Source organism: Triturus cristatus, chromosome 11, assembly GCF_964204655.1.
Source record: "Triturus cristatus chromosome 11, aTriCri1.1, whole genome shotgun sequence".
Taxonomy (NCBI): domain Eukaryota; kingdom Metazoa; phylum Chordata; class Amphibia; order Caudata; family Salamandridae; genus Triturus; species Triturus cristatus.
This window is the reverse complement of record NC_140594.1, coordinates 737,960,776-737,987,852: the sequence shown is the minus strand read 5'-3', so window position 1 is coordinate 737,987,852 and position 27,077 is coordinate 737,960,776. Positions and strand designations below refer to the sequence as shown.

The window sequence follows — 27,077 nt, the reverse complement described above, 5'->3', positions numbered from 1 at the left end:
AGTTGTCTTTAATTTCTTGCACATGGGCGCCACAGATGGATGAGGGGTTTAGTCTTGGCATTACTAGTTTCTGCTCCTGTTTATAGTCTATCCTTCAGGAATCTCAATTTATAGATGTAAATAGCATTGCATGCTTTGCAGGATGTCCTGAAGGTGATAGCGTCCATCTAGCTGGGAATAAGCGCAGTGAAATAAGTAGGGAGCTGCCCTGACATTTTGTACCATAGATGAGACAGGAAATGGCATGAAGTAATATTTACTGAACAACACTTGTGGATTTTGGACAGGCCTGCTAACATAGCGTCGGTGCTATTGATGAATGAGATAATATTGAATGCACAATGACCGTATTAGGACCTCCAAGGGTAAAAAAAATTAAAATTAACCTTGAAGAATTGTGTAAGTGGTAAGAGGGAGAACAGATTATTTTTGCACACATGCCTTTTATGGATGTTGAGCACCTTAAGTGAAGGTCAACCACAGTGATAAATGTAAGGCAGTGGTTTCAGGTACTCAATTGTCAACATGAGCACCTATAACAGTGCACCAAATGGGGGTGCAGTTTGTCTAGTTTACAGATGAGCACAGCAACAGATGTTTATCAATTCAATGCAGATTACAAATGACAAATACTTTCCTCCCAAGTCATTCTCATAGCTTTCGGGCCTGGAACACTCTGAATTGTCACACTTGTAGGGGGAGTGTAATGGTGAGTACTTGTGTTGCTGCAGTCACTGTCAAAGCTGGCAGGGGCAATGGGTGCAATGGGTGGTGCAGGCTGCAGTGGCCTTCTGACAAAGGCCATGGCACTCTTATTTGAAAAAGTAAGCACTACCCAAAATTTGGAAGATGTGGAGACTCCTAGTAAGTTAAGTATTCAACTTTATTCGATTCAGACAGAGAATCATAAAAGCTTACAATTCAGTACAAGTTTAAAAAAGGAAAGAGTTAATCAAGTCATTAAAAACAGATGCAATAAAAACATTTACAGATTTAGGGTGCAGCAGTTCTAAACTTCCTTCCAGTGATGACAGACATCAGAAATCTTGCCACTACCACACATGTACACACGTCCGGGAGCAATTGTAAAAATAAGTATGCCGGTCTGCATTGTCTAAAATGTAACGATTTCATTAAAGGCTTAATCAAAATAATCCATATATCTGTATAAAATTTGCAGAAAAATAGTACGTGGATAGTTGATTGTTTAGAGATCTGGTCACAAGGACAGCATATTAGTTGACAAGACCAGCTATTGGTATTAGGGAAGCTTGTCAATCGGTGAACAATGTCTAATCTAAAACGTGTCAAGACAAATCTATGTTGAGCATTTAAAACACCAATTAAATATGGTTGCATCGTGGAACAGGTCAGTACCATTTGATTATGTTGTACAGTGGGCTTCACAAGTTCCAGTGTTAATCTCCTTTCCTCTAAATTGTTCAAACATACTCTCTTTAATGATACTCTTTATATATGCAAAAAAGATTCAGGGTTTTCGTGATATTCAGAATGACAAATATCATGCATAACATTTTTTATGTATTTCAGCCATGGCATTTTCAGGGCATGATCAGCACCGTAGCAGTCCTGTACAATGGCTCTATTAAGGCCCGTATGATCCGATGTCCATAGCTTGTGCCAAAGGAGGACTGGCTGCACCCTTATCAAGTCTTCCAAATAGCTTACGCCCAATTCCGCATGACACACAAAGTTAGAACAGCTGGTTGGATGCCCTAAAAGGTTTTTAAGAAACCCATTTTCTACCAGCTGTAAAGAATCAACATCTACGTGTCCCCACAACTCAGAACCGCACATCGCTATTGAGCGGCATTTGGCGTTATAAATGCTCAGCATATCCCTGGAAAATTTGCGTCCCAGTTTCCTAGAAAAGTTACTCAGACCAGCAATTGATCTAAGGAACTGCATTCTTCTCTATTTTGCTGCACTTTTCCAGTTACCAATGCTATCGAATAAAATTCCTAAATACGAAAAAGTTGAAGTTTGAGGTAAAATCTCATTTCCTATTGAAATATTGCTTCTCTTGGCTAATTTTCGACCAGCTCTCATAGCGTACGTTTTACCTATGTTAATTAAAAGACCCAAATTCTCCATAAAATGTACAAATTTATCAAAAAGATGCTGAAGAGCATTGTGGGTGCGGGCCATAAGCACTGCGTCGTCCGCGTACAATAATACTGGCACTGGCCTATTACCGATTTGAGGCAGATCAATACAAGAGTCCACAAGGGTACTACCCAAGTCATTAATGTACAAGTTAAATAAAAACGGCGCAAGTATGCACCCCTCGCGGACCCCCTTCTTAATGTCAACTGGGCTCGTGCATTCACCATTCATACCATATTGAATATTAGCAAAACTCATTGAATACAAATATCTGAGAAAATTGACGATGGCACAGTCAACACACATTGAGGTCATAATAGTCCAGAGTTTATCATGGGCGACACAGTCGAATGCGGAGGTCAAGTCCACAAACGCCAGGAACAGGTTGCCCCCTTTTATTTGTGTGTACTTGCTCACTAGCAAATTCAAATTGATGGCCTGCTCTGTGGTCCCAACACCCTGGCGGAAGCCATATGGAAAGTCAGACAGAATATTGTTACAGTCTGCCCACTCCTGTAGTCTGTCCAGCACAATACGACCCACCACCTTGACCAGCGAGTCCAGCAAGGAGATGGGTCTATAGTGTGCGGGGCAGTTGCGGTCTCCCTTTTTAGGTCTCGGCTAGCGATGGCTGCGCTTGCGCAGTCTCGCTCGCGAGACATAATGACTTGGGAGAAGAGGGGCTTGAACCCGCCCCTCTTCTTCCCTGTTCTCCATTGGCTGGCCTAGTAAATGCTGGCCAGCCATTGGAGAAGAGGTCCCGTCACTCTAATCCTGCCCCGTCCTTTTCGGATCGGGGGGCGTGTTTTTTGCGAGAAGTCTCAGGGAGGAGACAACAGCAAAACACGCCCCCCAATCCGAAAAGGACACTCCCTTTCTCCGAGGCATTTTCTGCTGTGCCTCGGAGAAAGGCGGTGGTGTCCCGGCGTTGCTCCCTCACCTGATCTCCTACTGTACGGCAGGAGCTCTGTGCTTGGCCGCTGAGGTGACGGACCCGCGTCATGGGCAGCGTCCGTGCTCATTCCGTAACCCGGAGTCTCCGCTCCGCTCTAAAACAGCAGGGCGTTAACAGGGAATTAAAGCAGGCGCGCTCCGTTCCCGATATACCCGCAGCACAAAGACATTCGCAGAAAAGCATTCCGACATACCTCCGGCGCATCTCTCATTCCGAGGTATTTCATGGACTTAGGTTTCTGAAAAGAGCAGGAGGGGGGTTTATCTCGGTGCCTCCCGGGTGACCCACGCGGAGGCCCCGTCTGCTTCTGGTGCGATGAAAGTGTCCCGGATGGGCCGTCAATCTTTGGACATTCTGGGGAATGTGAAACGAAAAGGAAGCGCATCTTTTCCAGCTTCCTGCGGTAAGGTGAAGCTCTCTCCCGTGGTGCATAAACAAGACAGATTTGGAAACCCCATGTGTCTGCAGACCGGATTAGTTACACATTAAGTGGATGAACCCAATTTAGTATTGACTGCTGGAGAACGCCCCCTGCTTCCAGCCAGGACTAATGAAATGCAGTCTCAGGCTGAAGCTTTCTAAGGCATTCAGTGGGGTTCCTTTCTGTTTTTTGACATCCTTTTACAAACCATCGGACGAGTTTCGTACAATATCAGTTTTTGCGCATGGTTAGCAGGGTTAAACAGTGGTTTGTTGTGACTTTGAAAGAGAGGGATCTACGCCACTGTTTGCGACAAAGGGCAAAGGTCAATTTGGAAAAGAAATCAATGCGCGCCCGACTTCTCGTGCAGAGTTAAAGAAGGTCCGATTCATGAGGCTCAGCAAAATATGAACAAGCATTTACAATGCAATTGTCTCGGCATTGGTAAAGTTAGAGCTATTGGCATTGCTCATGACATTATTTTTGTTTATGTTTTTTGTTTTTAAAACATTTAAAGAAACGGCATTGTCATGAGCAATGGCAATAGCTCTAACTTTAACAATGCCGAGACCGTTGCATTGTAAATGCTTGTTAAATATTGGCACAATGTGTAATTCCGACCAAGACACTGGAAAACCAGCTTCCCGAAAAGACTTAAGGACCAGGGTCAGGAGAGGGCACCAGAGATCAGTGTTGACCTTAAAGATGTCAATCGGGATCCCATCGGGGTCAGGTGCCTTTCCTCCCTTGCTAGCTCCAAGTGCCCGAATCACCTCCTCCAGTGTGAAGTTAAAATCAAAATATTTCCACAATCGAGTAGGCCCAGGGGAGACATCTCTCGTCCCAGCCACAGAGTTATCTTGGTCTTTTTCAGCCGAGCCCATGTATAATTTCGCAAAATGGGCCACCTGTTCTTGTGCTGTAATTGCTGCCTCTATTCTGGGTTTATCATCGTCACAACAAAAGGGAGAATTTACAACATGCCAAAATAACTTAGAATCTTTATTCTGGCTCGCTTCCTGCAGATGGTCCCAAGCCTTCTCTTCAAGAACCTTTTTGCGATGGTTTAGTGCTAGCTTATAAGCCCACCTACAATTTTGTACTTCTATATTATTCCTAGGTAACTCCTTTAAGGCCCTCTTTAACTTATTGTGTGCAAGAGTGCATGCATGATCAAACCACCCATGCTTTCTCATTACCCCTCTAATCTGGTTAATAGTCAACCCAGCACTAATCTCCTTGCCAATGTGTTCAAAAGCCTCCACGACCGTACTAGCATCGGCAGTCTCATCCAAACAGACCTCAAAAGCCTAACTCAGTTTTATAAAAATTTGCTGCAAAAATCGGGATGGGTCAACCATGGACCAGCGTAGGGTAAAGACGTTCAAACGGGAGAGTACTATATTCTCCGCGGCAAGGGTAGATTGCCCTTTGCCAGGCTTACCCTGAGGACTAATATCCAGTAAAAAACTCTGTGGAAAATAATCACTCAATACGATGTTATGTAGTATAAAGTTAAGAACTAGTGCAGAGTAACATTTGGGAAATAAGAGGAAATCAATGACACTCCTACCCCTGCCACCGTCAAATGTACAGGGTACTACAACCAGGCTGCCTCCAAGTTTGTTACTAAAACTTAAATCATATTTAAAGAGCAGCTTATTAAGTTTCTCCCCGTACCCTGAATGAATAAAATGGGAGATGTCGTCATCTAGTGAAGAGATCATGCCACAAACTTTGTTAGCCAACAATTGACAAGGTTTTATCTAAACCCTTATCCAGAATAGTTTCCAATTCCTCATCAAGTTGGCACAGTGTGTCCATCAGCCGCGGTCCGTGGAGGGAGTTCCATGTGACCGAAACACAGAGGCCGCCCTTTGATCTACCGTGGCTGGATGGAATGGCTCGGGAGTGGAAGGTCTTGAAACCATTAAGATGTGTAGGGTCATTGGCCCAGGTTTCTTGCACCATCATAATCGCGAAACCTGTCATAAACTCCAGCCATTCTGGAATGCTATGTTTACTGTGAAGCCCCGCAATGTTCCAACTTAAAACTGTAATATTGTTCCCTGATGATATCATTGGGATCTTGTTGTTGTCATTAATATCATCAATATCATTTCCAGAAAAAAATAAGAATCACCAGTAGAGTTATGAGCCACATTCCCGGAGGTAATATTCTCTAGGTTAGACCCATAAGCACCCTGGTTACCACAGTTGCTGCAAGGTGGATCACAGTTATTACAAGGAGGAACGTCATTAAAAGCATCAGAAAGGAGACTATTGTTGTTTGATAAAGGTGCATGAGGGGTCGTTATGGTTAACTGATGTAGGCTATGCTTGTTATTGTCGGGTACAATGCTATCACCTACCCTCTCAACATCTAAATGGACATCAGCCAGTAGCCCCACTCTACAGAGGCCACGGTCATCTTGTGTGACGACCAGAGTGTTTTGATCATCCCTCAGATCAAAAAGTGTTAGAGTTGGGGTTGGAATTGATCCATATGGATGGCTTACAATAGACTGGCTCTGCGATACATAACTAGGTACATAATTAAGTCATCTATGTCTTCCAAAGATGAAAGTATATCAAATCTGTTGTATAATGGTACACTAGACTGTAGATGATTGGATGGATGTGTGAATCTCTGCTGCAGTGCCGGATGATGGATGTAATCTGTTGGAGGATAGAAGTATCCCAGGGGAAGTACGTTTATACCTCCAGTAGTCACATAAACGCTACCAAGTCTTCGTAGGATCTCCCGTGTCAAGCTAGGCGCTCTGAGTGTAAGAACAATACAGTTACCAGGAAGTGTTTTTTCCCTTGTCCCTACCCATCCAACTCTTCTTACCATTTTAAACTCAGCGAACAGGGCTGCTGCTAGTCCAGTCTTGGTTCCGAGCAAGCAGAGTGCCTTGTTCCTTAATGTCTCCCAAGTTTCATTAGCATGGGGGTAAGAGATGGAATGTTTGCCAATATTACAATGTACGGCGTGGCTTCTGGTGGTAGGTTCAATCTCGCCTCTTCCATATTCTCCCTATTCATGGGGACTACACGAGGCCTGGGCAACAGTTGGGAACTTCTGGAATTATTGTGTATTATGGCTTCAGTATGTTTTATGCTAGTAGTACTCTCATGGCCTTCGAGTGCCCTGGCTGAGGTTTGAGGGATATCTACTTGAGGGGCATGAGATGACCTACCATTATCCAGTGTGGGTATGGGTATTGGGAAATTGTGCAAGTGATTAACAGAGCCTACACTTTGAGCTCTACTTACTGCATCCTCGATAGCAGATACCCTAGCCAGCAGTTTCTCTACGGGAGCTTTAACTGATACATAAAAATTATCCAAGACCAGACCCTCCCCTGAGACAGCAGCAGTATGGGAAGGCACCTTTTGACCATTCAGATTATTCAAGACCATGTCCATATGTTCTAAGCGTCCATACAATAGGGCAAAGTTAGTGTCAATCAGATCTTTAAACTGGGTTAGAACGCTGTCCAAAAGAGGCTGTCCAGCCTCGGTAACCGCACCCTCTGAGTGAATACTTGATGTAGGGAGCAAAAGATCATCAGTCTGTGTACCAGTGGTACTTGTTTGTGTCGATACAAAGTGGGTACGCCGGGGCTCCTTTTATACTTTCCGTTTATTTGTGCCCGTACCTCGTTTACGCTTCGCAGGTAACTCTCTTGTCGTACCTTCACTGTGAAGTTTGGAGGTCCGGGTCCTTAAGGCTATACTGAGCTCACTGGAAGTATCCTTTGTGGAGACCTTCGGGTCGAGGTCGGGAGGGGCCTGTAACATGCCCTGCGGGGAGGGGGACAGGCAGGTTTGAGGGGCGGTCGAAGCAGCAATGCCTAGTGAGGAACGCCTTTGCAAAGAGGAAGGATCTAAAAATAGCCTCCTCTCCGTGAGTTCGATCTCATGACTGATCAAAGATTCAGCCCTTATGATGAAAGCATCCAAAGTTCCAGTGACCCCCGTTAGCCCCTTGCTTTTACTCATTATAGAAAGGAAGATCTACGCCAGCTCGTCACAAACAATGTCAACAAAAGTAAAGCAGGGGTATGGCAACACTACGGTATCTGGCAGAGAAAATCCTAGGGCAGGTCCAGATATCCCGTTCTTCGAGGGGGGGCACCGCCCTACCTCCTCCTGTCATTGACGGGTGTAGATGGGCCTAACCTTGGCCCGGGCGCGGCCCGGGGACGCCGGGGCATGTCCCGCGCTTCGGGAGCCCTAGCCACTACTTAAGCGCCTCCTGGCGCTTGAAGTGACGATGGCGGCGAGCACGCCGCTTGGAGATCTGGGAAGTGTAGTTCTCCACCACTCCTTCCCCGCAAGTTCAGACTGGCGTATGAACAATCCGGAGGCAACTGACGGTAAAAGCAAACCGCGTAAAGTGAGCTCCTGCGCTGTGAGAGCCCTGGCCACTACTTAAGCACCTCCTGGCGCGTGAAGTGACAATGGCGGCGAGCGCGCCGCTTGGAGATCTGGGAAGTGTAGTTCTCCACCACTCCACCACTCCTTCCCCGCAAGTTCAGACTGGCGTGTGGACAATCCGGTGGCAACTGACGGTAAAAGCAAAGCAGGTAAAGTGAGCTCCTAGTAAAGTGACTATGGTGTGGCTTTGGCGATACTATGATGAATCCGAATGGGAGATTCTTTCAAGTGCTGAAGGAATTCTGTCCTTGGTATGATGCGCAATAACATGGCGAGCACCCATAGTTTGAAGTTTTGGGTTGAAGAAGATCTTGGTAAAGACAGGGTGTGGTCATCACCTTCGAGTTGGTAGGCGAGTGCAGCTCTCTCTGCTACTATTACAACCAGAGATTCTATCTATAGCCTAATTTATGATGCCGAAGAAATGAATCATTGAGTGTAGCATTTGTTCGAAATGTTGCATTTTTCTTTGATAGTGGGAACATTGTATTAACATAACATCTGCAATTGCAGAATCAGATGGTTCAATAAAAGACATTCAAGCGTCTGCAACGGGGGCAGAGCGAGGAACAGATAAACAAAAAAATAATGTGAAGTGAACTAGAAGCGTGAAAGTAGTCAGGGCCTCGCACGTGGAACTCATGCCTGGGAGGAGTAAGAAGAAGGAGTTAGTTCAGGATAAAAGGAGAACAAGACAAAACAAGCGAGAAACGAAAAAGAGAAACAGGGAAAATGAAATCATTTGGAGAGAACAGATAAGGAAGAATGGTGTGGAAATAAAGTGATTGCGAAAGAGGGAGGGAAAGGGCACATTAATGCATTCTCCCCTCACTGAATATGCCTGCCAATTCTCATATTTCTGATTCGATTTGAAGTCCGACAAACAGCTGCTGCAACCTCCTGGTCCGCCCTGAAATGCTCCCCAAGAACCACTAATGCACTTTTATTAAAGACGGTTAAATGGTAGAAATCTGTGACCGTCATTTTATAACAGTTTCATGGGAGGAGGTTGCTAAGCTTCTTAGCTGCCCACATCTTGAGAAATTGCTGAGGACTGCACTATTTCTGCCCGCTCTTGACAAGGAAATGTGTTGTTAGACAAGCGAATGCCTATTTAAAATTAGATAATTTATCACTATATTTCTTTAACATGCAGATAGCCTCCAACTAAGTTGATGCGTTGCGTTCTAATGCGTTTACATGTTTTTTTTTTTTTAATAATACAAAAGAATTGCTTCCTGCCATGTTTCTGTAAGTTCACGAGTCCTTTTGAAAGATCAGTCACAAGACAGAGGTCAAAAGAGTGGCTACTTAGAAGATTTCCTGTCGGTGCAGCAGGAAAAATGCAGCAATTCCTAAAAAAAGGGGTCGCTAATTTTTGGAGGGAAAAGTATCAAGTAAGCTTGGCCTTAACCACATTTTTTTCATTTAATAGCAATAAACTAACCTCGTCGTAGAAGTCTGGATTCTGCGAATGATGTACAACTGTCGTGCAGGCTGTTGTAATGAACACGGGTCCACCTGGTTTTCCATATATACACTAATGAAAGTGGAAAAACGAAATAACTACAATAGAATAAACATATTAATGAACATCAATTCACCAAAAGGCCAGGGCGAGTGGAAGTGACGTCCAACACCATTTGACCTTCACGTTCACTCACACACACATGCTTACATATACACAAACACAATCACACATACGCATTCTCTCATTCACATAAACACACTTTCTTTCACCTTCACGCATGCACACAACATACTTTTGAAAGCATTTCTTACTTATCTTTGCTGCCAGGGAGGATGATATTCCAGCTAATTGTGCTCCATTTTTTATTACACTTACAATACAGTGAATAATATATTATTATTCACTACTAGTGTATGAAAAATAAGTGACACAAACCAAGGAGATTGTAGCCCCAACCGATGTCCATAAGAGCGAGCTGTCCTGTGCTCTTCCTTACACTGATTTTGCTAACTCTGAGGCCAGGGGTCGAAAATGTAGTGATGGGGTCGCAAGGGGCAAGCCAGGAGTTGTAGCTGCGACCCATGGCAACCCGTAAATGAGTTCATGAACATACTGTGCTAAAGTTATCTGTTATCCAGAGACAAGGAACCTTATGTAATGTTGTAGGGTGCCAGGCAATATGTACTTTCCCCCACAGACACTCTGGAGACGTTCTATTTGGTAATTGCGCCTTTATTACACTTTGTATGCACCAGTGGAGAGAGCGCCGGGCAACACGCTCCGATCGCGTCTCTCGTTCGCGCCGTTCGTTCCTCGCGCATGCGCTGTAGCGTCCAACGTCCGCTACGCGCCTTTGCGTCACCACGTAGTGCGCGCGTCCACTAGACCGCGACACTACATATCTCCCCCTTTTCACACCACTCACACAGAGTCCCCGACCCGGAGGTCAGTCCATTTCAAAGTCTCTGAACTTGGATGGTCTCACCACTGCTCTTCCCCCTCGTGTGTGTCTTACCGGAGTGGAATGTCCTTCTCGGCTTCCCTCTGTGACCAGGCCTCCATCTGTACCTTTCGGAGAGCCCTGACTCTCTTTCTCTTTTACCTCGCCATCTTCTCTCGTGGTCTCTCCCCCAGGTCTTCTACCTGGGTTGTCTCTCTCTCTCTCTTGCTCACCGCCCATGTCCTCCCTGGGGCCTCCTTCGGATGAGTCTGTGTCCTTTATCACCCCCTCTGCCGGGTTTTCTCCTTCCGTGCACTCTCGGGGCCACTGTAAGATCTTATTGCATTTTGCCATGCGCTCGTGTGACCACACGTTTCCGTCACTGAGCAGTGCTGCCCTGTCATACACCTCTTCTACTCTGAGGGGTGGGGAGTATTTGCTTTCTCCTTTCCGCTTAAGGATCGCCAGCTTCACTCTGACCCACTCCCCTTTTTCCAACGCAGCATCTTTTGTCTTCTTGTGGCGGTTGTAGTGCTCCGTGTAGATGCGTTGTGCCTTCTGCAGGTTGTGCTGCACCACTGCCGGAGACCATTTGCTAGTGATGGACTTCTCCTGCCATGCCACATTGTCTTTGGTAAAAGGTTGCCGTCCCCGTAAGATCTGGAAGGGACTGTACCCCGTTCCCGTGGGGGTGATGCGGTATGCCCATATCGTGCTGAGCACCTCCTTTTCCCAGTCTTTACCTCTTGTGATGGCCGCCTGTATGGAGCCCATCAGCACCCTATTGAACCTCTCTACTTGTCCATTGCTGGATGGGTGGTAAATCGAAGTATGTTTGAGTACTATGCCATTTCTGTTCGCGAACGTGACCCACTTGTCGGAGATGAACTGGGGGCCATTGTCACTGATGATGCTCCTGGGTATGCCTTCCCGAAGAAACATCGCCTTGAGGAAGCGTAGGATCTCGTCCGTGTCCATGACCTCGTTGATGTGCACTTCTGGCCATTTCGAGTATCTATCCACCAGTACACATAGATATTTGGGGATGCCTTGGTCGTCCAGTATTGGTCCCAGGATGTCCACTGCTACCTCTTCCCAAGGGTTGCTGGGGTTAGTGAATTTCCCTAGGGGTGGTCTCATCGGTTTGAGAGTCTTGTCTGCCCCTTGGCATTGCGCACAGTCCTTCACGTGCCTCTCAACGTGCGTGTCCATTCCTGGCCACCAGTAAGTTTGTTTTGTTCTGGCCTTTGTCTTCACTATTCCCAGGTGGCCTTCGTGAAGTATGGCTAGCAGGGTAGGTACGATGTTCTCCGGCGGCACCACCCTGTCACCCCTGTAGACGAATACTCCATCGTTGCCCACCGACAGCTCTTCTCTGACTTCGTAAAACTGCCTGATTTTTGGACCTTGTCGCCTCCTGTCCGGCCATCCCCGCACAATGCACGCCTTGATCTCCTCCATGTCGGCATCCCCTTCATATGCATCCTTCCAGTCCTGCCTGCTGATGGCCTTTTCCGGATCGTCCGTCAGAGCCACCATCTCGTCGTCGTCTTCCCTGTCGTTGGACGCGTTGTCCATCGCAGATGCCCTGCTGAGGTAGTCCGCTATTTTGTTCCTGGAGCCCGGGATGTATTCCACGTCGTATCTGTACTCCAGGAGTTTCAGTGTCATTTTCGCTATCCGGGGTGTGGCGCTGGCATGGCCATCGGATGTCAGTACTTTCACGAGAGGCTTGTGGTCTGTCTTCACCTGGAATCGGGTCCCCCACAGGAACTGCCGGTACTTCGCCATGGCCCATACTACCGCTAACATCTCTTTCTCTATCACGCTGAACTTTTGTTCCGATGCTGTCAGCGTCCGGGACGCGAAGCTGATCGTTTCCGTGCCACCTTCTGGTCTTTCTTGCATGAGCACGGCTCCCAGTCCCTTTTCACTCGCGTCCGTCATCAATATCGACCGCCCCTGGGGGTCGAATCCTTGCAGCGGGACTGCTCCGCCAATCTCCCGTTTCACGGTGTCGAACTCTTCTTGCGTCTCCTCCGTCCATCTGAACGCCGTCTTGTCCCTCGTGAGCTGCCTCATGTGGTGGGTTTTCGTGGCAAAGTGGTGGACGAATTTACTGTAGTACTCTGCCATCCCTAGAAACGACCGCACTTCCTCCTTGGATGTGGGTGGCGGTGCTTCGCAGATGGCCTTTACGTTCCCTCTCTTCGGCGTTATTCCTTGTGCCCCTATCTCGTGTCCCAGGTAGGTGACAGATGTCATCCCAAAATGGCACTTCTCCCACTCTGCTGTGAGGCCCTTCTCCTCCAGGATCTTCAATACCGCCGACAGTTTCTTGTCGTGGTCCTCCTGCTCCGTCCCCATCACTAAGATGTCGTCCTGGAAGTATTGCACTCCCTCAATGTCCTTGAATAGGCGGGCCATCAGCTTCTGGAACACCGCCGCTGCCGAGGCGAGACCGAAGGGCATGCGGCAGAATTGGTAGCAGCCGAACGGCGTGATGAACGATGTCAACTTTTTGCTCGTCGGATGTAGTGCTACTTGATGGTACGCCGATTGCAAGTCTATGGTGGAGAACCATTTCACTCCTTTCGTGCGGGCCAACATTTCCTCAATGCGTGGCAAGGGGAACCTCTCCACCACTATGCACTTGTTCAACTCTCTGAGGTCCACACAGAGGCGCACTTTGCCTGACGGTTTCATGGCCACCACCAAGGGGGCCAACCACTCCGCGCTGTCAATGGGCTCAATGATTCCTCCTTCTTCCAGTCGGAGGAGCTCCTGTTGCACTGCTTCCCTAACGGCAATCGGGATGTTCCGTACCTTGTGTGCGACTGGCCGGGCGTTGTCTTTGAGGACGATTTTGTGGGAGAACTTCTCCAGCCTCCCTATCTTCCCGCCGAAGACCTTCGGGTGCCCGCTCCGCCATTTTCCTGCCGTCGACTCCTCTCCGTCCAGTGTCGCCAGCACTTGGGTGTCCCCTCCTGCGTTCAACTGTATACCCAACACTCCTTGGTCCATCCAGCCCAGGACTGACGGTCCTTTCTCTGCGACGTACAGCTTGCAGGTCGCGCTCCTCTCCTTGAATTGGAACTTCATTGTCTTGAACCCTACCATCGGGATCGGGTCCCCTGTGTAGGTGACAGGTCGGATGTCGGGGGGTTCCAGGTGTGTGCCCCACGTGGGTCTGAACTTCTCGCTCCATACTGAACGTTGGATTATCGTGTAAGGAGATCCAGAGTCCGCCACGATGGTGATGGGTATGCCTCCTACTATCATGTCGCATTGGGGCTTGCGCGATCTTCTCTCCTCTATGCCCAGTACCTGGTCTTCAATACACAGGACTTCCTCGTCGTCTTCACGGCCTTCTGCTTCTTCCCCCTCGTCCTGTGCCACGAATTTCACCGCCTGCTGTCTTCCTTTCCTGCGGCAAACCTTTTCGTAATGGCCGACTAGGCCGCAGAACGCGCACTTGGCTCTGAACGCGGGACACCGTTTGTCGTGCGCTGCATGATTCGAGCTGCCGCACCTGTAGCATTTCATGGCCTCGCCTTTGCCCTGTTTCCATGTCGGTCCGGGTCTTGGTTTCCCTGTGGCCGCTCCTCTGTACTCCCCCGTCGTTTGTTTCCCCCGCGTCCGGTGGTCCGCGTCGTCTACTTTGTTGACTGTGAGTCTGGGGGCCTGCTCTCCTTTGGCTGCATCCGCACAGCGTTTCGTTAGCTCCGCTCTCTTCACTATGGCGATCACTTCATTTAGCGTTGCATCTCCATTCGCCCATAGTTTGTCCTGTACTGACTTGCTTGTCGTGTGCATGACGATCTGGTCCTTGATGAGTTCGTCCTGCAGTCCGCCATACCTGCACGTCATCGCCAGCTTCCGCAGTGCCGCCACATAGTCATCCACGGATTCTCCCGCTTCTTGCTTCCTCTGCTGGAAGTTATAGCGGTCGATTGAGGTGCACACTGCCGGTCGGTAGTGGTTGTTCAAATCTTCTATGGCGTGGGTGAACACGTCTGTGTCTCCTGCTGGTCTGGTGATCGGTGTGAGATTTTGGAACACCCGTATTCCTTCTGGTCCTAGGTTGTGTAGGAGTATCCTCTTCCTCCTGGCGCTAGAGAACGCCTCCTCGTTCTCATCTTCTAGCGCTTCCAGGTAGTTCCTGAAGTACTCCCTCCAGTCTTCCCACTTCATTATGGGTTCTCCCGGGCGTGGTAGGAACGGTATCGGCGTCGTCAGAGTCGCTGACTGTGCACTCATTTTGGCGTCCACTGGCTTCCTTGGGCTACCTGGTGCGTCCGTCCCCACACCCCTACTTCGGGTACCTGGGACTGCGTTCAAGCCGGCTGCTCCGTCGTCCCCTGACTCCGCCAGGATCTCTTCTGCGGCTCCGCCGTCCGTCCGCGATATCCCCTACCACGTGGCTGGCTCTTCGTTGCCTACGTGCCACTCTCCGGCTTCTTTCTGCCTCTGCCGCGCTCTCCCGGTGTGTAGGCGTCTGCTGTTTCGTCTCTCCGGTCTCTCACCGTGTATGGTGGTGTCTCTCCTGGCTGGCTTCTCTGTGCTGCAGGTTAGGGGGGCACCTTCCGCCTGTTGCACCTGGGGTTCTTCTTGTCCCAGTCTCGTCGCCACTGTAATGTTGTAGGGTGCCAGGCAATATGTACTTTCCCCCACAGACACTCTGGAGACGTTCTATTTGGTAATTGCGCCTTTATTACACTTTGTATGCACCAGTGGAGAGAGCGCCGGGCAACACGCTCCGATCGCGTCTCTCGTTCGCGCCGTTCGTTCCTCGCGCATGCGCTGTAGCGTCCAACGTCCGCTACGCGCCTTTGCGTCACCACGTAGTGCGCGCGTCCACTAGACCGCGACACTACACCTTATCTGGCTGTTTCATAGTTAGGGTGTAATTCTGAAAGAAGATTTCACAAAAGCATGCAATCTATCTATAATTTAAACTTCACAATGTTGTTCTTATCTTCCTTTAAAAAGCACAGTTTGGTGGGTAAAGCTATCAAAGCTCTATTGATTTTCAGAGGTACCCATAACGTAGTTAAAGGAACTTCAGTCCAGCTGATTTTAGTGCCTCTACTCAATCTCAAATTAAAAATCAATACGTTTCCAAGTGCAAGGCTTGTGTTTTCCAATCCAATCATTCTTTATTTCGGTCCGTTGACCATAAAAGAACATACACAAATATATACAAATATAAAAAAAACAGATTAAAGAGCTAAAACCCAGAGAAAACAGGATTGGATAATAGATAACATTAGCTTAAAAGAATAAAAAGATAAATCAATATTAGATCCGTTACTGGTTCGTAAGAAGACTTTTCGTGCCCACCACATAGAACTTAAAAAACGGGATACAGCATAAACAATTTGGACTTCAGTATTGTAGTTTAGAAGCCTGAATGCTTCTTTACAATGTTGTGTGCCTAAGTTCCTGCACAATTGGACCAGCCATCTATTTCTGATTTTGTAATATACTGGACAAAAAAAGAATACATGAAGTTCAGTCTTCTCTCCCCTGCAGCAGGCTGGACACCCCAGGGCAGCACTGCCGGACCATTTATTAGTAAATGAGCGCAAAGGGAGAGAGCCATGCCTAAATTGCACGTACAGTTTCCTGGCTAGAGATGGTCGTATTTCATCTAAGCATGGCTCTATATTCATATCCTTTATTGCCGAAATATTAACTGTACGGAAATCAAAGCGGAGTTTTGTTGAAGTTGGGCAAGTTTGCCCCCTGTAACTACTGACTAGTTGGTTGCGCGTAATGGCACACAGGCCGACTCCGGGTTGTTCCATAAGTTATCTCAACCTATGATACTGAGACCTTCCCTGATTTGTGCAAACCAAGCCAGTTTACCTATACCAGGGGGTCTCAGAAGTTCTTGGAGCTCGAACCTATACTCGGCCAATTCTGGGGTCACACATAAGCGCCGCCAAAATAGTGGGGGTCTGCAACCTATTTCCTCTGCGATGGGTCTCACCCCTAGATCCAATTGCAGTGGGACTAATGAGGAGCTCACTGGTAAGCCGAACAGCTGTCTAAGGAAACTGTTCTAAGTTTTAATAATGGACCTGGGAGACAATGTCCCCAGTGTTCAGCCCCATACAAAGCAGCACCCCTGAGTTGGGTTTTATAGATCTCTATGACTGGGCTTACAGGCTTGTGAAAAGAATTTCTATAAAACTTGGCCAGTCCTCCAGCAGTCTGGGTCAATTTAAGGCTTCACTTATCCGTTTGGGGCCTAGGTAGTCAAAAACAGATACCCGCTCCAGTGGAATCCCATTCATGTGCGGTTGGGACGGGTTGAGCTAGAGGTGTTGAAGACCATATATTTTGTCTTTTGTATATTGATCTCCAACCCTCTATGCCTACAAAACTCACAGAACCCATCAAGGATTCTCTGGATGCCCTTCTGGGATTTAGAGAGCAGTAAGGTGTCATCTGTGAACATCATTGCTGGAATTAGCTTGTGTGCTAGCTTCGTTGCATCTATGTCCCTCAATAAACTCAACGCGCCTACCAGTCCGTTGATGCAGATGGAGAATAAGGTAGGGGAAAGCACACAGCCCTGTCTGACTCCCCTGTTGATTGGAATAGGGCAAGTCAATTCCCCCTTCCTGCCGTACCTAATTTGGGCATATTTGCCAGCGAGGAGCCTTCTCAACATGTTCAAAAGATAGTGTGGTATTCCATGTCCACTCAACACCAACCAGAGGGCATCTCTGGGAATCAGGTCAAAAGCACTTTTGAGATCCACAAAGACCAGACATAGACTACCACCTTCCAAATACACCGATTTCCAATAAAGGAGTTGGAGCCTAGAAATCTGATCTATAGTGGATGTTTTTTTCCCTAAAGCCAGCTTGTAGGGGGCTCATAACCTTTTGTTACTCCAGCCAGGATTGCAGGCGATGTAGTAGGATCCTGGCAAATACTTTTTGCGATACATCGATCAAACTGATCGGCCTGTACTTGGTGGGTAATAGGGGAGATCCTTTTTTGTATACCGGAAGAGTCTCAGCTCCAGCCCAGGTTGCAATGAGTGCCATCCCTTGTAGGATGGCATTGAAGATCACCCATAAATAGGGACCCCTAATGTTAGGTTGGCCCAGAAAACATCCCCTGGTACCTTGTACAAACAGGCGGCTTTGCCGGGAGCTATTCTACTTAGGGCTCTGACAACTTCTGCCATGGTAATCTCCGAGGCAACTGGATTAGAATTCCGGAGAGGCAAGGTGGCTAGGGTCTGGCTACTAGCCTCGACCTCCGGTGGAGCATAAAGAGCCAGGAAATGATCTTTCCATCTGTCAGCCGCTATATTTGGCTACAAAGCCGCCTTTCCATTACTGCTACCTGTGGTTACAATGTTCCAAAAGGTTATCATGTCTTTGGCCACTAGGGCCAGTTTCAGTCTTTCCCATTGGCCCATTTCCCAAGATGTTTTTGCAAGTGCAATAGTGGCTTTGTAAAAGGTCCTTGCTCGTAGATTTTATAGCCTCAATCAGGGCCTTCTTTGCCTCCAGACAGCTACCATTGAACCAGGTCCGCTTCATCTTTGTCCCTCGCCCCTGGGTACACACTGGCCAAAACCCGTCCACCAGCTTTGCGGTCCTGGACTCATGAATCTTAGCAATATCTACTGTAAATGCAGAGGTACCTGCTGCCTTTGGAAGCTTTGCCAGATCCTCAAAAATGGGTATGATGGTTTCAAATAAAAGGGCCATTTTTTGAGGCGATTGTTTAATCCATGTCCACCTGACTTTTTGCCTGTCGTTGGTAAGTATCAATTATTGGACTTGGCCCTTTTTGCAGGGTCATCGCCAAACTTTTTGCCTTTCTCCTAGCTTTTTTTCTGAAATGGTGTTGGAGGTTTTAGGACTCTGGGCACTTTAGCACTGCTGTCCAGTGTAAAGTGTACAGTGCGTGTGTTTTCTGTGATAAACATGGTAAGATTGGTCTATACCTGTTTGGCCTATTTAATTTAACTGTCAGTCCCTTGTAAAGTGTTATCCCATACACCCAGGGCTGGTAAATTAAATGCTACTGGTGGGCTTGCAGCCCTGGTTACGCCACCCACCAAAGTAGCCTTGCAAACCTGTTTCAAGCCTCTGCCAATGCAGGGCCTGTGCGCGCAGTGTTACTGTCGCCGTGACGTGGCACCTAAAGTGTGTGCCATGTCTATGACCCCCCCTTTTACTGCATATCAGTCACCCCTAAGGTAGGCCCTATCTAGCCCTATGGGCAGGGTGCATTGTAGGTAAAAGATAAGACATGTAGCTTAAGTGTGTGACATGTCCTGGCAGTGACAAACTTCCATTTTGGTTTCTCACTACTGTGAGGCTGCCCTCCCATAAGAATGCATTGGGGATTCCCTCATAAGTGTTTCAGTGGTAATTCCTGATATGAGAGGAGCAGAGTGGTCAAGTTTGGTATATTTGGAATAGTGATAATAAATGCTGCGCAATGGTGTGCGCAGATTTCTTATAACTATTTTAGAAATGCCACTTTTAGAAGTTGGCATTTCTGTGTGCTATGTGTCTGCCTGCCTAATGTGGATTGAATGTCTGGCTTTGGAGTGACAGGGGATGGTGAGGTGTGTGAGGCAATATAACAAAAGAGAGAGAAAGGGATTTCACAACTAAGTTGTAAGGGGTACTCCCAGTCCCCTGAGGTATACAAAATAAACAAAGAAGGGGGTATCCTTAAATGAGAGAAGGTAAAGACCTTCTGTCTGTTAGAGAGTTCTCAGAGAAGTAAAAAGAGAAATTATTTCTTTTTTATGAAACCCCTCACTCACCAACCTAGTTGGTGACATGCTTCATCATCGGGGTCCACCCGAGCAGTCGAATACCACTTGAGGTGTGTGAGGCTCCAGGAGGGGCAGGGTGAGTCAGCGCTAGGCTGAATAGAGCATCTGCATTTGGAGTAGTGGGAGGAGTAGTCCCGTGACCCTGAATAGGGTTGTGCCTGCTTATGTGAATGCTGTCTCCGCCTGTGGTGTGTCTGATGACTAGCCCCCTCCCGACAAAGGGAAGAGGAGCCTTGTCAACAATGTGCTCCAAAACCCCCCGGAACCAGTTTAGGCTGGGTTCCCCCAAGCCCTGTGCCAGGGCGGACAAATAAAATGCTAGTATAAGTACTGGGGCTGTGACCCCATGAAAAGGTTGTGCTGTTCTTGTGCTGAGGGGACCTGCTGCAGCTGGGCTCCAGGAGAAACCGTCACAAGGGACTGCCTCCCTGCTGGAGGGCCCTGTGAGCTGGCCTACCTGGGCCCAGCCTTGTGCCCCTGGAACTGAAATTTTGCTCCTAGAAGAGCACTGGAGCTTTGCAGCGTGGAGCCGTGACTTGTTTAGAGGGAATCCCGACGTGGGGATTCCCCAGCATTTTGCCAAACAGAGCGGGAGCCTACCCTGCTTTATGCATATTTAAAAAGCGGGTGCCCACTTTGCATTGCCGCTTTTTTTGGCGGGTGCCCACCCTGCTTGTGAGCTTAGTTGGGATGGTGGGAGCCCACCCCGTAATTATCTTTATTTGAAATGGGAGCCCACCCCATGTTTCACCGCCGAGAATCACCGCCGTGACCCGGAGAGAAGGCAGCGCAGCCAACCCGGAAGTCAGGCAAGCTGCCTGACTGTGGGAGGAACCGGGGAAAGGAAACTGCTGGCCAGCCATTAGTAGCGCGGCCAGAGGCGAAGCAGCATCAGCCTGTTTGAAGGCAGAGCTCCGGCTGCTGCGGTGCAGACCCTGCATGCGGTCCCGGGCGTCCGCAAAGTCTGGGCAGAGGTAATCTGCAAGAAGGGGCCGGTCGAGGCACTTTGCCTGTGCCTGCCCTGCCAGCCAGAAGGAGTGCCCAGAGAAGCCCCGGTGAGTAGGGCTGCGCTGAGGCCTTGTTCTTGTTCTGGTAGCGTGGTCCCAAGAGCGGGACCTGTCAAGGCATATTGTTGGTGCCTACCCCCCTGCCAGAGGGGGCACAAGAAGAGCCATGCTGGGGCTCTCCGAGGCACATTGTCGGTGCCTGGAGCCACGTGGATGCTCCCTGGAGCCCCGAGGTGCCCGTGCTGATATCCTTCTTGGGGACATTGTTGGAGAAGTCGTGGAGTGGGACTGAGAGGCCGTTGTGGCCAGAGCCTTCATTAATTTCCACAGCTGCCCCACCGGACAGTGGGCAGCTGCAATGTTGGGGGCCAGTTGTTTTGTAGAGTCCCAGTGGGGACCCCGGAGGCACAGTTAGTGCCAGTGCCATTTTTCCTTTGGGGTATTTTGTTTCTTGGGATGAGGGAGTGAGATACACTCCTCTGCCCCAGCGCCTTGCGCACTTTGCTTCACTGCATTTGCAGCTACGCCCTGAAACGTGGGACAATGGACATTTGAGCCACATAAAAAGGCCAATTGGCATGGGGGTCATTTCAGTGTGTTATGCACCATGATTATTGCCTAAGGTGTTTATGCTGGTATTATGGTTGGGATGTTTATGCATAATATGTTTAGGTCTACAGAGATTGCATAATGGGTTTGTGCTTATTCCTAATATGTCTTATGCCCAAGGTGATGCCTAATGCGTAGTATGTTTCTGCTAATGATGTTTGGGATCTAATGTGATTTATGCCCAGGGTACCTATGCTAATGTGATATACTGCTATGGTCATTATTATACCAGTAGTTACTGGTGGCGTTATTTACTACTTGTTATTAATGCTTTCTAAAAGATTCTGACAGTGGCCCGATTAGCCCTGTCAGGTGTACATAATACCCTGTAAATATTGCCTAGTGCCAGTTGGCACAGTGTATATGTGTGATTATAATTCTAATGTGTTTTGGATAATACAAAGGCTATTTTTCTATAACCTTGTGTGGAGTTTCTTTTGTAGTGTGCCTAGTGTGTTACTGCTGTGTGTGTGTGTTGCATAAACGCTTTACACACTGCCTCTGGGATAAGCCTGACTGCTCGTGCCAATCTACCAAGGGGGTGAGCAGGGGTTATCTTCAGCGTGTAACTCCCTTGCCCTGACTAGAGTGGTGGTTTCTGCCTGGCTTAGGCGCAAACCCTAGCCAACCAGAAATCTCATTTCTAACATCAATACATTGTCGATTGTTAGAGCTGGGTCGAGGATTCCCACGATAATTGGCAAAGACAGCTCGAGAATTAGAGCATTGTGATTGACCGTTGCAGGCTTGCAGAGAGTGTTTTAGGGTAAGAGCCTTAATCTGAAGAGCCAACGATGTCCAGGCTCTAATTGGGGAAATGTTGGACACGGGGATGGCCCACAGCTCATCGTCCTCTGCGGCAGGTGTGCCATTAAGATATTTCATTGGCTCGAATGGGCAGCTAAAGTCGCCTCCCAAAACCACCATTGCGTTGTTGGAAAAATTAGAGCTTAGACCATCTAGTTGATCTAAAGTCGGGGATTCTTGGCTAGTCCTCACGGGCCTAGATTAACGTTAACTAGAACTAGTTTGAGATTCGGTGCAAAGGTTAGCATGATGCACAGTATATCGGGTGAGCAGTACTCCACTGGGGTTACCGTGCAACCTAGATGGGAACCTACCCAGGTACATAGTCCTCCGGAGGGTCTACCCCGTCTCCTGGACAAAGCTGGTATTTCAAACAATGCAAACCCCAGACGTGTAGTTTCCTCCGTTGCCCAGGATTCCTGGAATATACATATATCAAAAGTATCCATAAAGTCCCCCCAGTCGGGAAAACCTAGTTTACTCTTGAGACCTGCTAGATTCGAGGATAGAACCTTAAGTTTGTTCAATGCATTTTGATTAACTGTATTACCAACCTAGACACCAGGCGCCAGTGGAACATATAGCTCTAACAGCGCGCAGTGGCACTTGCTCATTGTGCCAACAGATTTCGAAATTGTCACACTATGAAGAAAAAAACATGTATTGGCGAAGCCAACAGGTCTCGGCTCCAAACTGCAGAGATATTGGTTTTGCCAATGTTTTTTGCGGAGCATATGTGAACAGATGCATGAACACATTCTATTAAAGAAAGTCCACTCCAAGAGGGCTGCTGATGCAATTGAGGTCTCCAACCTCTTCAACAGTGTTAGCTACTTTTTATCAATGAAAATCATTCTGAGCTACTGACACACATAACAACTGTTACAGTAGATATCACATCAGACATGGTCATCATATTATTATTACCAAGTTTGCATACTTTGATTCAACTCATGCAGTCCCACACTTGAGATACCCGTTCTTTTTTCCCAGCCAGAACTTACATGCGAGCATGCACACACACACACGCACACACACACTGTCTCTCTCTCTCTCTCTCACTGTGACTAACAGGGCCCACTGCAGCAGGTGGCCTTTCTGTATGGTGATTTGTTATGTAGCAGGCTTCATGATGTCAGTCTCATTGTGTGTGTCTGAGCATGGAATCTTGCCATTGGTCAGGCTAGCTTCTTCTAGCAGGGTCTGCCATTCACTGCTGATCTCTCTGCACAAGGCAGCACTGTTAAGGTCCAGATCCTTTGAATCACATTCTAGGCTAGACTCCATATCGAAGAGCTACTTTCTAGCAGCTGGCGAGCTACTGGTAGCCCCTGAGCTACCTATTTGAGACCCCTACAATACACACACGCATTGTGCTGCATGCAGGCATCATGACACATAGTGAACATTTTTGATTTACTATTATGCCATAATGGATGGTCAAGTAAAAGATTAAATTAAAATGTGAAAAAATAAATAGGGATGTGCCTACAAAGCGCAAGAATGGATCCAAGCAGTCCATGAACACTTTGCAGCTGTCGTGCCTGCGTTAAAAAAAAAAAATAAGAGCGGGTGAGTCAAAAGAGAGGAAACGGTTTGGGGGCAGAATAGGAAAGACCAGGCAGAGAGAGATCACAAAATCAAATAACTTCCCTCTTATTTCCCCATCCCAGTGTTGGACAACTTAAACATGGCCACAAGTCATGCGTGTTGCGGCCCTCACATGGTGCACATGTCCGTCAGACATGTTGGAATTATTGAGGAGAGCATATTTAAGAAGGATATGTATGTCAAAAAATACATCCTCCCCGGAGCTGTCAAGGAAGCCATGGTGAGGTAAAAAAATATGTGGTCCGTGAGAAACAAGGGAAAGAGAAAGGTGTGGAAAGAATGATACTGCTTTCCAAATGCAAAATATATTGTTTAAATGAAGGCCCTGATTCTAGGCGACCAGTTATACCAAATACAGAGCGCAAAGGTTTTTGTGTCCATTTCTGGACTACAAGATTTGCAAAATACCACAAAATCTGTGAATTTCCTAGTGGAGATTTAAGCAGGAAAAGTATGCACTTAAAATGTGCCAAGGGGACGCTGACTGAATTTGGAAAAATATTGTGGTCATTGTGTGCTCAAACTGCGTTATGCCTTATTCCTTAAGGAATTTGGGCGCATATTATCAAGCCAGGCGATAAAATTATCGCCGCTTTAGCGGCAGAAAACTGCCGCTAAAACGGCGATAATGGGCTTGATAATATGCACTATGGAATTCCAATTGAAGCCCATGTTAGACGTCCTTCACATTTAACATGGGCTTCAATTGGAATTTCATAGAGCATATTATCAAGCCTATTATCGCCGCTTTAGCGGCAGTTTTCTGCCGCTAAAGCGGCGATGATTTTATCGCCTGGCTTGATAATATGCCCCTAAGAGTGCTAAAATCACACGAGGGAAAATTTGCACTAGAAGCTATTGAACTTTTAAAGCTCAGCTTTACTGTTAGCAAAAACCGGACCTATCTGAATGAGAGGAGTAATTGTATGGACAGGACAATAAAAAATAACCAGCAGACTGCTGTAAATTTCTAACACATTACAGCTTACGTTTTGTTCCTTTGTGTTTTAAAGACATCCACTGTGGTACTTGACCATGAAGCTATATTTTTCTGTGCGACTCAACCATTTGTTATCTGTGTTTTTCAAACCAGCTTTTAACCTTCTTGGTGAAGTGTGATCAGGGCTCCAGGCTGGTCACATTCTCCATCTCTCTGTGAAGACCTCTGGGGTTTTCAGACCCAGTGGCCACTACAGTCTGAGGCTCTACATTCTGGTTGGTGGAGTGAAGAGAGAAACTGGCCAAGCTCCCAGAGTGTGGGGGCACATCCTAGGGAAGCGGGGGTTGTGTTGATTTTTCCTCAGAGAGACAGCCTTCTCCAGCACAAAAGGAAGCAAGTTGGCAGCCGTCTGCCTGATTGGACATAGGAGGCTGGATTCGACTGTAAGAGTTGGCTTCCTGTGGGAATTGTTAGAAGCCAGAAGGTTTCAGTGTACCTTTGGATTTGGACTGCTGATCTGGTGGTGAACCACTGGTGGAGACTGTGCCGCGGTGGGCCTAGCAAATTTTATTCAGAGGGGGAGTTGCATATTCACGCCTCATGGTGGCTAGGGTGGGCAGACTGGGTTTTGAGCTCCCGATGCTGATTCATGGGAGATGAGAGCTAATTCTCTATTTGAATCACGCCTAGGAATTTGAGAAAGAGTGTGCCCTACACGATTTAAAATGGGGAAAACTCATAAAGAGTTGCCGTCAGGAGTACAGGGACCACAGTGAAGCACTATAAAAGGGAGTCTATATCTACAGAACTTTTCTCTCAGAAACCCACATTTGCATAACGTTTTCTTAGAAGAAAATGCTGGTGAAAGTCGCAGTGCCCACAGAAAAGGTGGACATTGATGAAGGAATAACAAGGGGGACATGACTTTGCCTTGAAGGAGAAAATACCATAACAGATTGGATACAATGAAGAGAGTGTGCAAGGAGCTACTACCGTTCAGATTACAGACTTCCGTCCTGGTAGCAAGTTGCCTGACGGTGACATGCAATAGGAAGCTGTGTTATTCTCTGCAGTGGAGACAGCAGAATAATATCAGGAGTCAAAGTGGAAAAGAGTTAGATAAAAATAATTCCTAGGGTTGAGAAGAAAGCAATCAAGACTCTTTTTACAAATAGCACTGCAGACTTCCCCCTACAGCTGGCATGGTATGTATGGGAACAAACTGCAATTTTCCTTGTTTCAATAACTGAAAACAGGATTTGCAGTAAGGTTCTGTAAAAGACTTATTATTTTTTGTTATCATTCTCCCACCTTAAACCCCAAAGGAGCAATGAATTGGAGAAGTGTTTTTATTGGATGACAATACTTATTTTGTGGTCGTGATATACCAGTAACGTTTTGTACAGGAAATTGTTGATAGAGAATACCCCTTCCTAGCCAACTAGTTTGTAGGTGGGCTTAATTTTCAATAAAACATTTAAACGACAAAGCTCCTTGAAATATACCATATAGCCTGATCAATCTTCTCTCTCTTTCTGCAAAGGTTTGCAAGTATCTGGACTCATTAGTGACAGTATATCAATGTAGAGCATTAACAACAACAGTCAACACGCCTTAAATGGTGTCCAGCTCGGTGCGGGGTGCTTGATTTTTTACTGTACAGCAAGATACAACAGAGGGATGCACTTCCCTCAACCAGGTCAGTGTGTCTTCCTGCTACTGGGTGTTTGTTTAGCTTTCAGCATAGATGAGCTGGTGAACCTGTCACATACCTCTATCTACCATTTAGGACATTTGTTCTCTTTTCTTCGTTCCCTCCATTTTTCATACACCCCATTAAGCTTTGTTTTTCCCACTGTAAGAGATTCTCATTGCTCTTTTCCCTGTTTCCTATTGATAAATCCACATCTCTATAATGAATATCCTCTCCAATCTCATGCTGCAGCAAGTTGAAGGGCTCAACATGCTCATGAGACTGTATGAATAACCCCAGCAAAAGCAAACATGTCTTCTCTCATGGATGCACCTTCCAAATTTCTCCCCACCACAATTCCAAGGCCAACTGGCTAGCAACACATTTCCTATGCACACATTCGTATTACCCTTATCATTTTTCTTGGCAATCTCCTGCATATTTCTCTAACTCATTTCCATCTACAATTCAATTCTACCCTACAAACTGATCCCACTTGAATAAGCCACATATACAAAAGTGTCAAAGGTGAAAGTACTGACAGCATATAACTTACAAGACCAGCCTCCGTTTTTCCTCGTCCTATGCCTAACTCCCTCCCGTATATGTCTATCCATTTGCTGGCACTTGGACATGGCACATATCAAGTTCACCCACTTGCATTTGCAATATGCTGCAAGACAAACCAACTTATATTAATCACAACCCTTAATACTTTTGTATAAGTAATATACTGTATAAGCAACTACCATTACCATGCTAAGAGGCAAACATGTATTTATCCCTCAAGAACACCTGCCTGAGTGTGAGATTCAGGTTTAAATGCACTGAGCTGGCAACCATTGAAATTGGCACACAGCATATGTACAGTTATAGCACATGCAAAAGAACACATTCATCTCACGTATACCACTTTACTTCAATCAGACATCAACATAAACTAAGGAATTAAACTTAAACATGAACCTAGCATGCACTCTATGCATATACAAAGTAAGAGATATTCTTGCTGAAACTGTTTTTGTAAATATGTGTGTGTGGATGAATTTGTGTGTCTGCACACCTACATGCTGTTATTATTCTGAGGTGAGTGTTACCTTCAGTGGATGTGCCCCTTCATCATCTGAACTTTTGAATTCAATGCACACCATTATGTTCCGTGCCTGCAATAAAACACAAAAAATATTAATTGTGTTTGAAGGTCACTAGGCAATGTACAAATATTC

The 27,077-nt window shown here is 46.9% G+C and overlaps 1 protein-coding gene across 8 annotated transcripts in view; it reads right to left on the bottom strand.

Moving 5' to 3' along the window:
• DOCK10 (dedicator of cytokinesis 10) overlaps positions 1-27,077 on the bottom strand; it is a 1,791,775-nt gene that overhangs the window by 635,063 nt on the left and 1,129,635 nt on the right. For all 8 annotated transcript variants that reach the window (XM_085634396.1, XM_085634392.1, XM_085634394.1 and 5 more), the window contains exons 18-19: positions 26,949-27,014; positions 9,397-9,489 (exon numbers count right to left, since the gene is read on the bottom strand). In XM_085634396.1, coding sequence (XP_085490522.1) covers positions 9,397-9,489; positions 26,949-27,014 — 159 coding nt within the window. The remainder of the gene's footprint in view (positions 1-9,396; positions 9,490-26,948; positions 27,015-27,077) is intronic.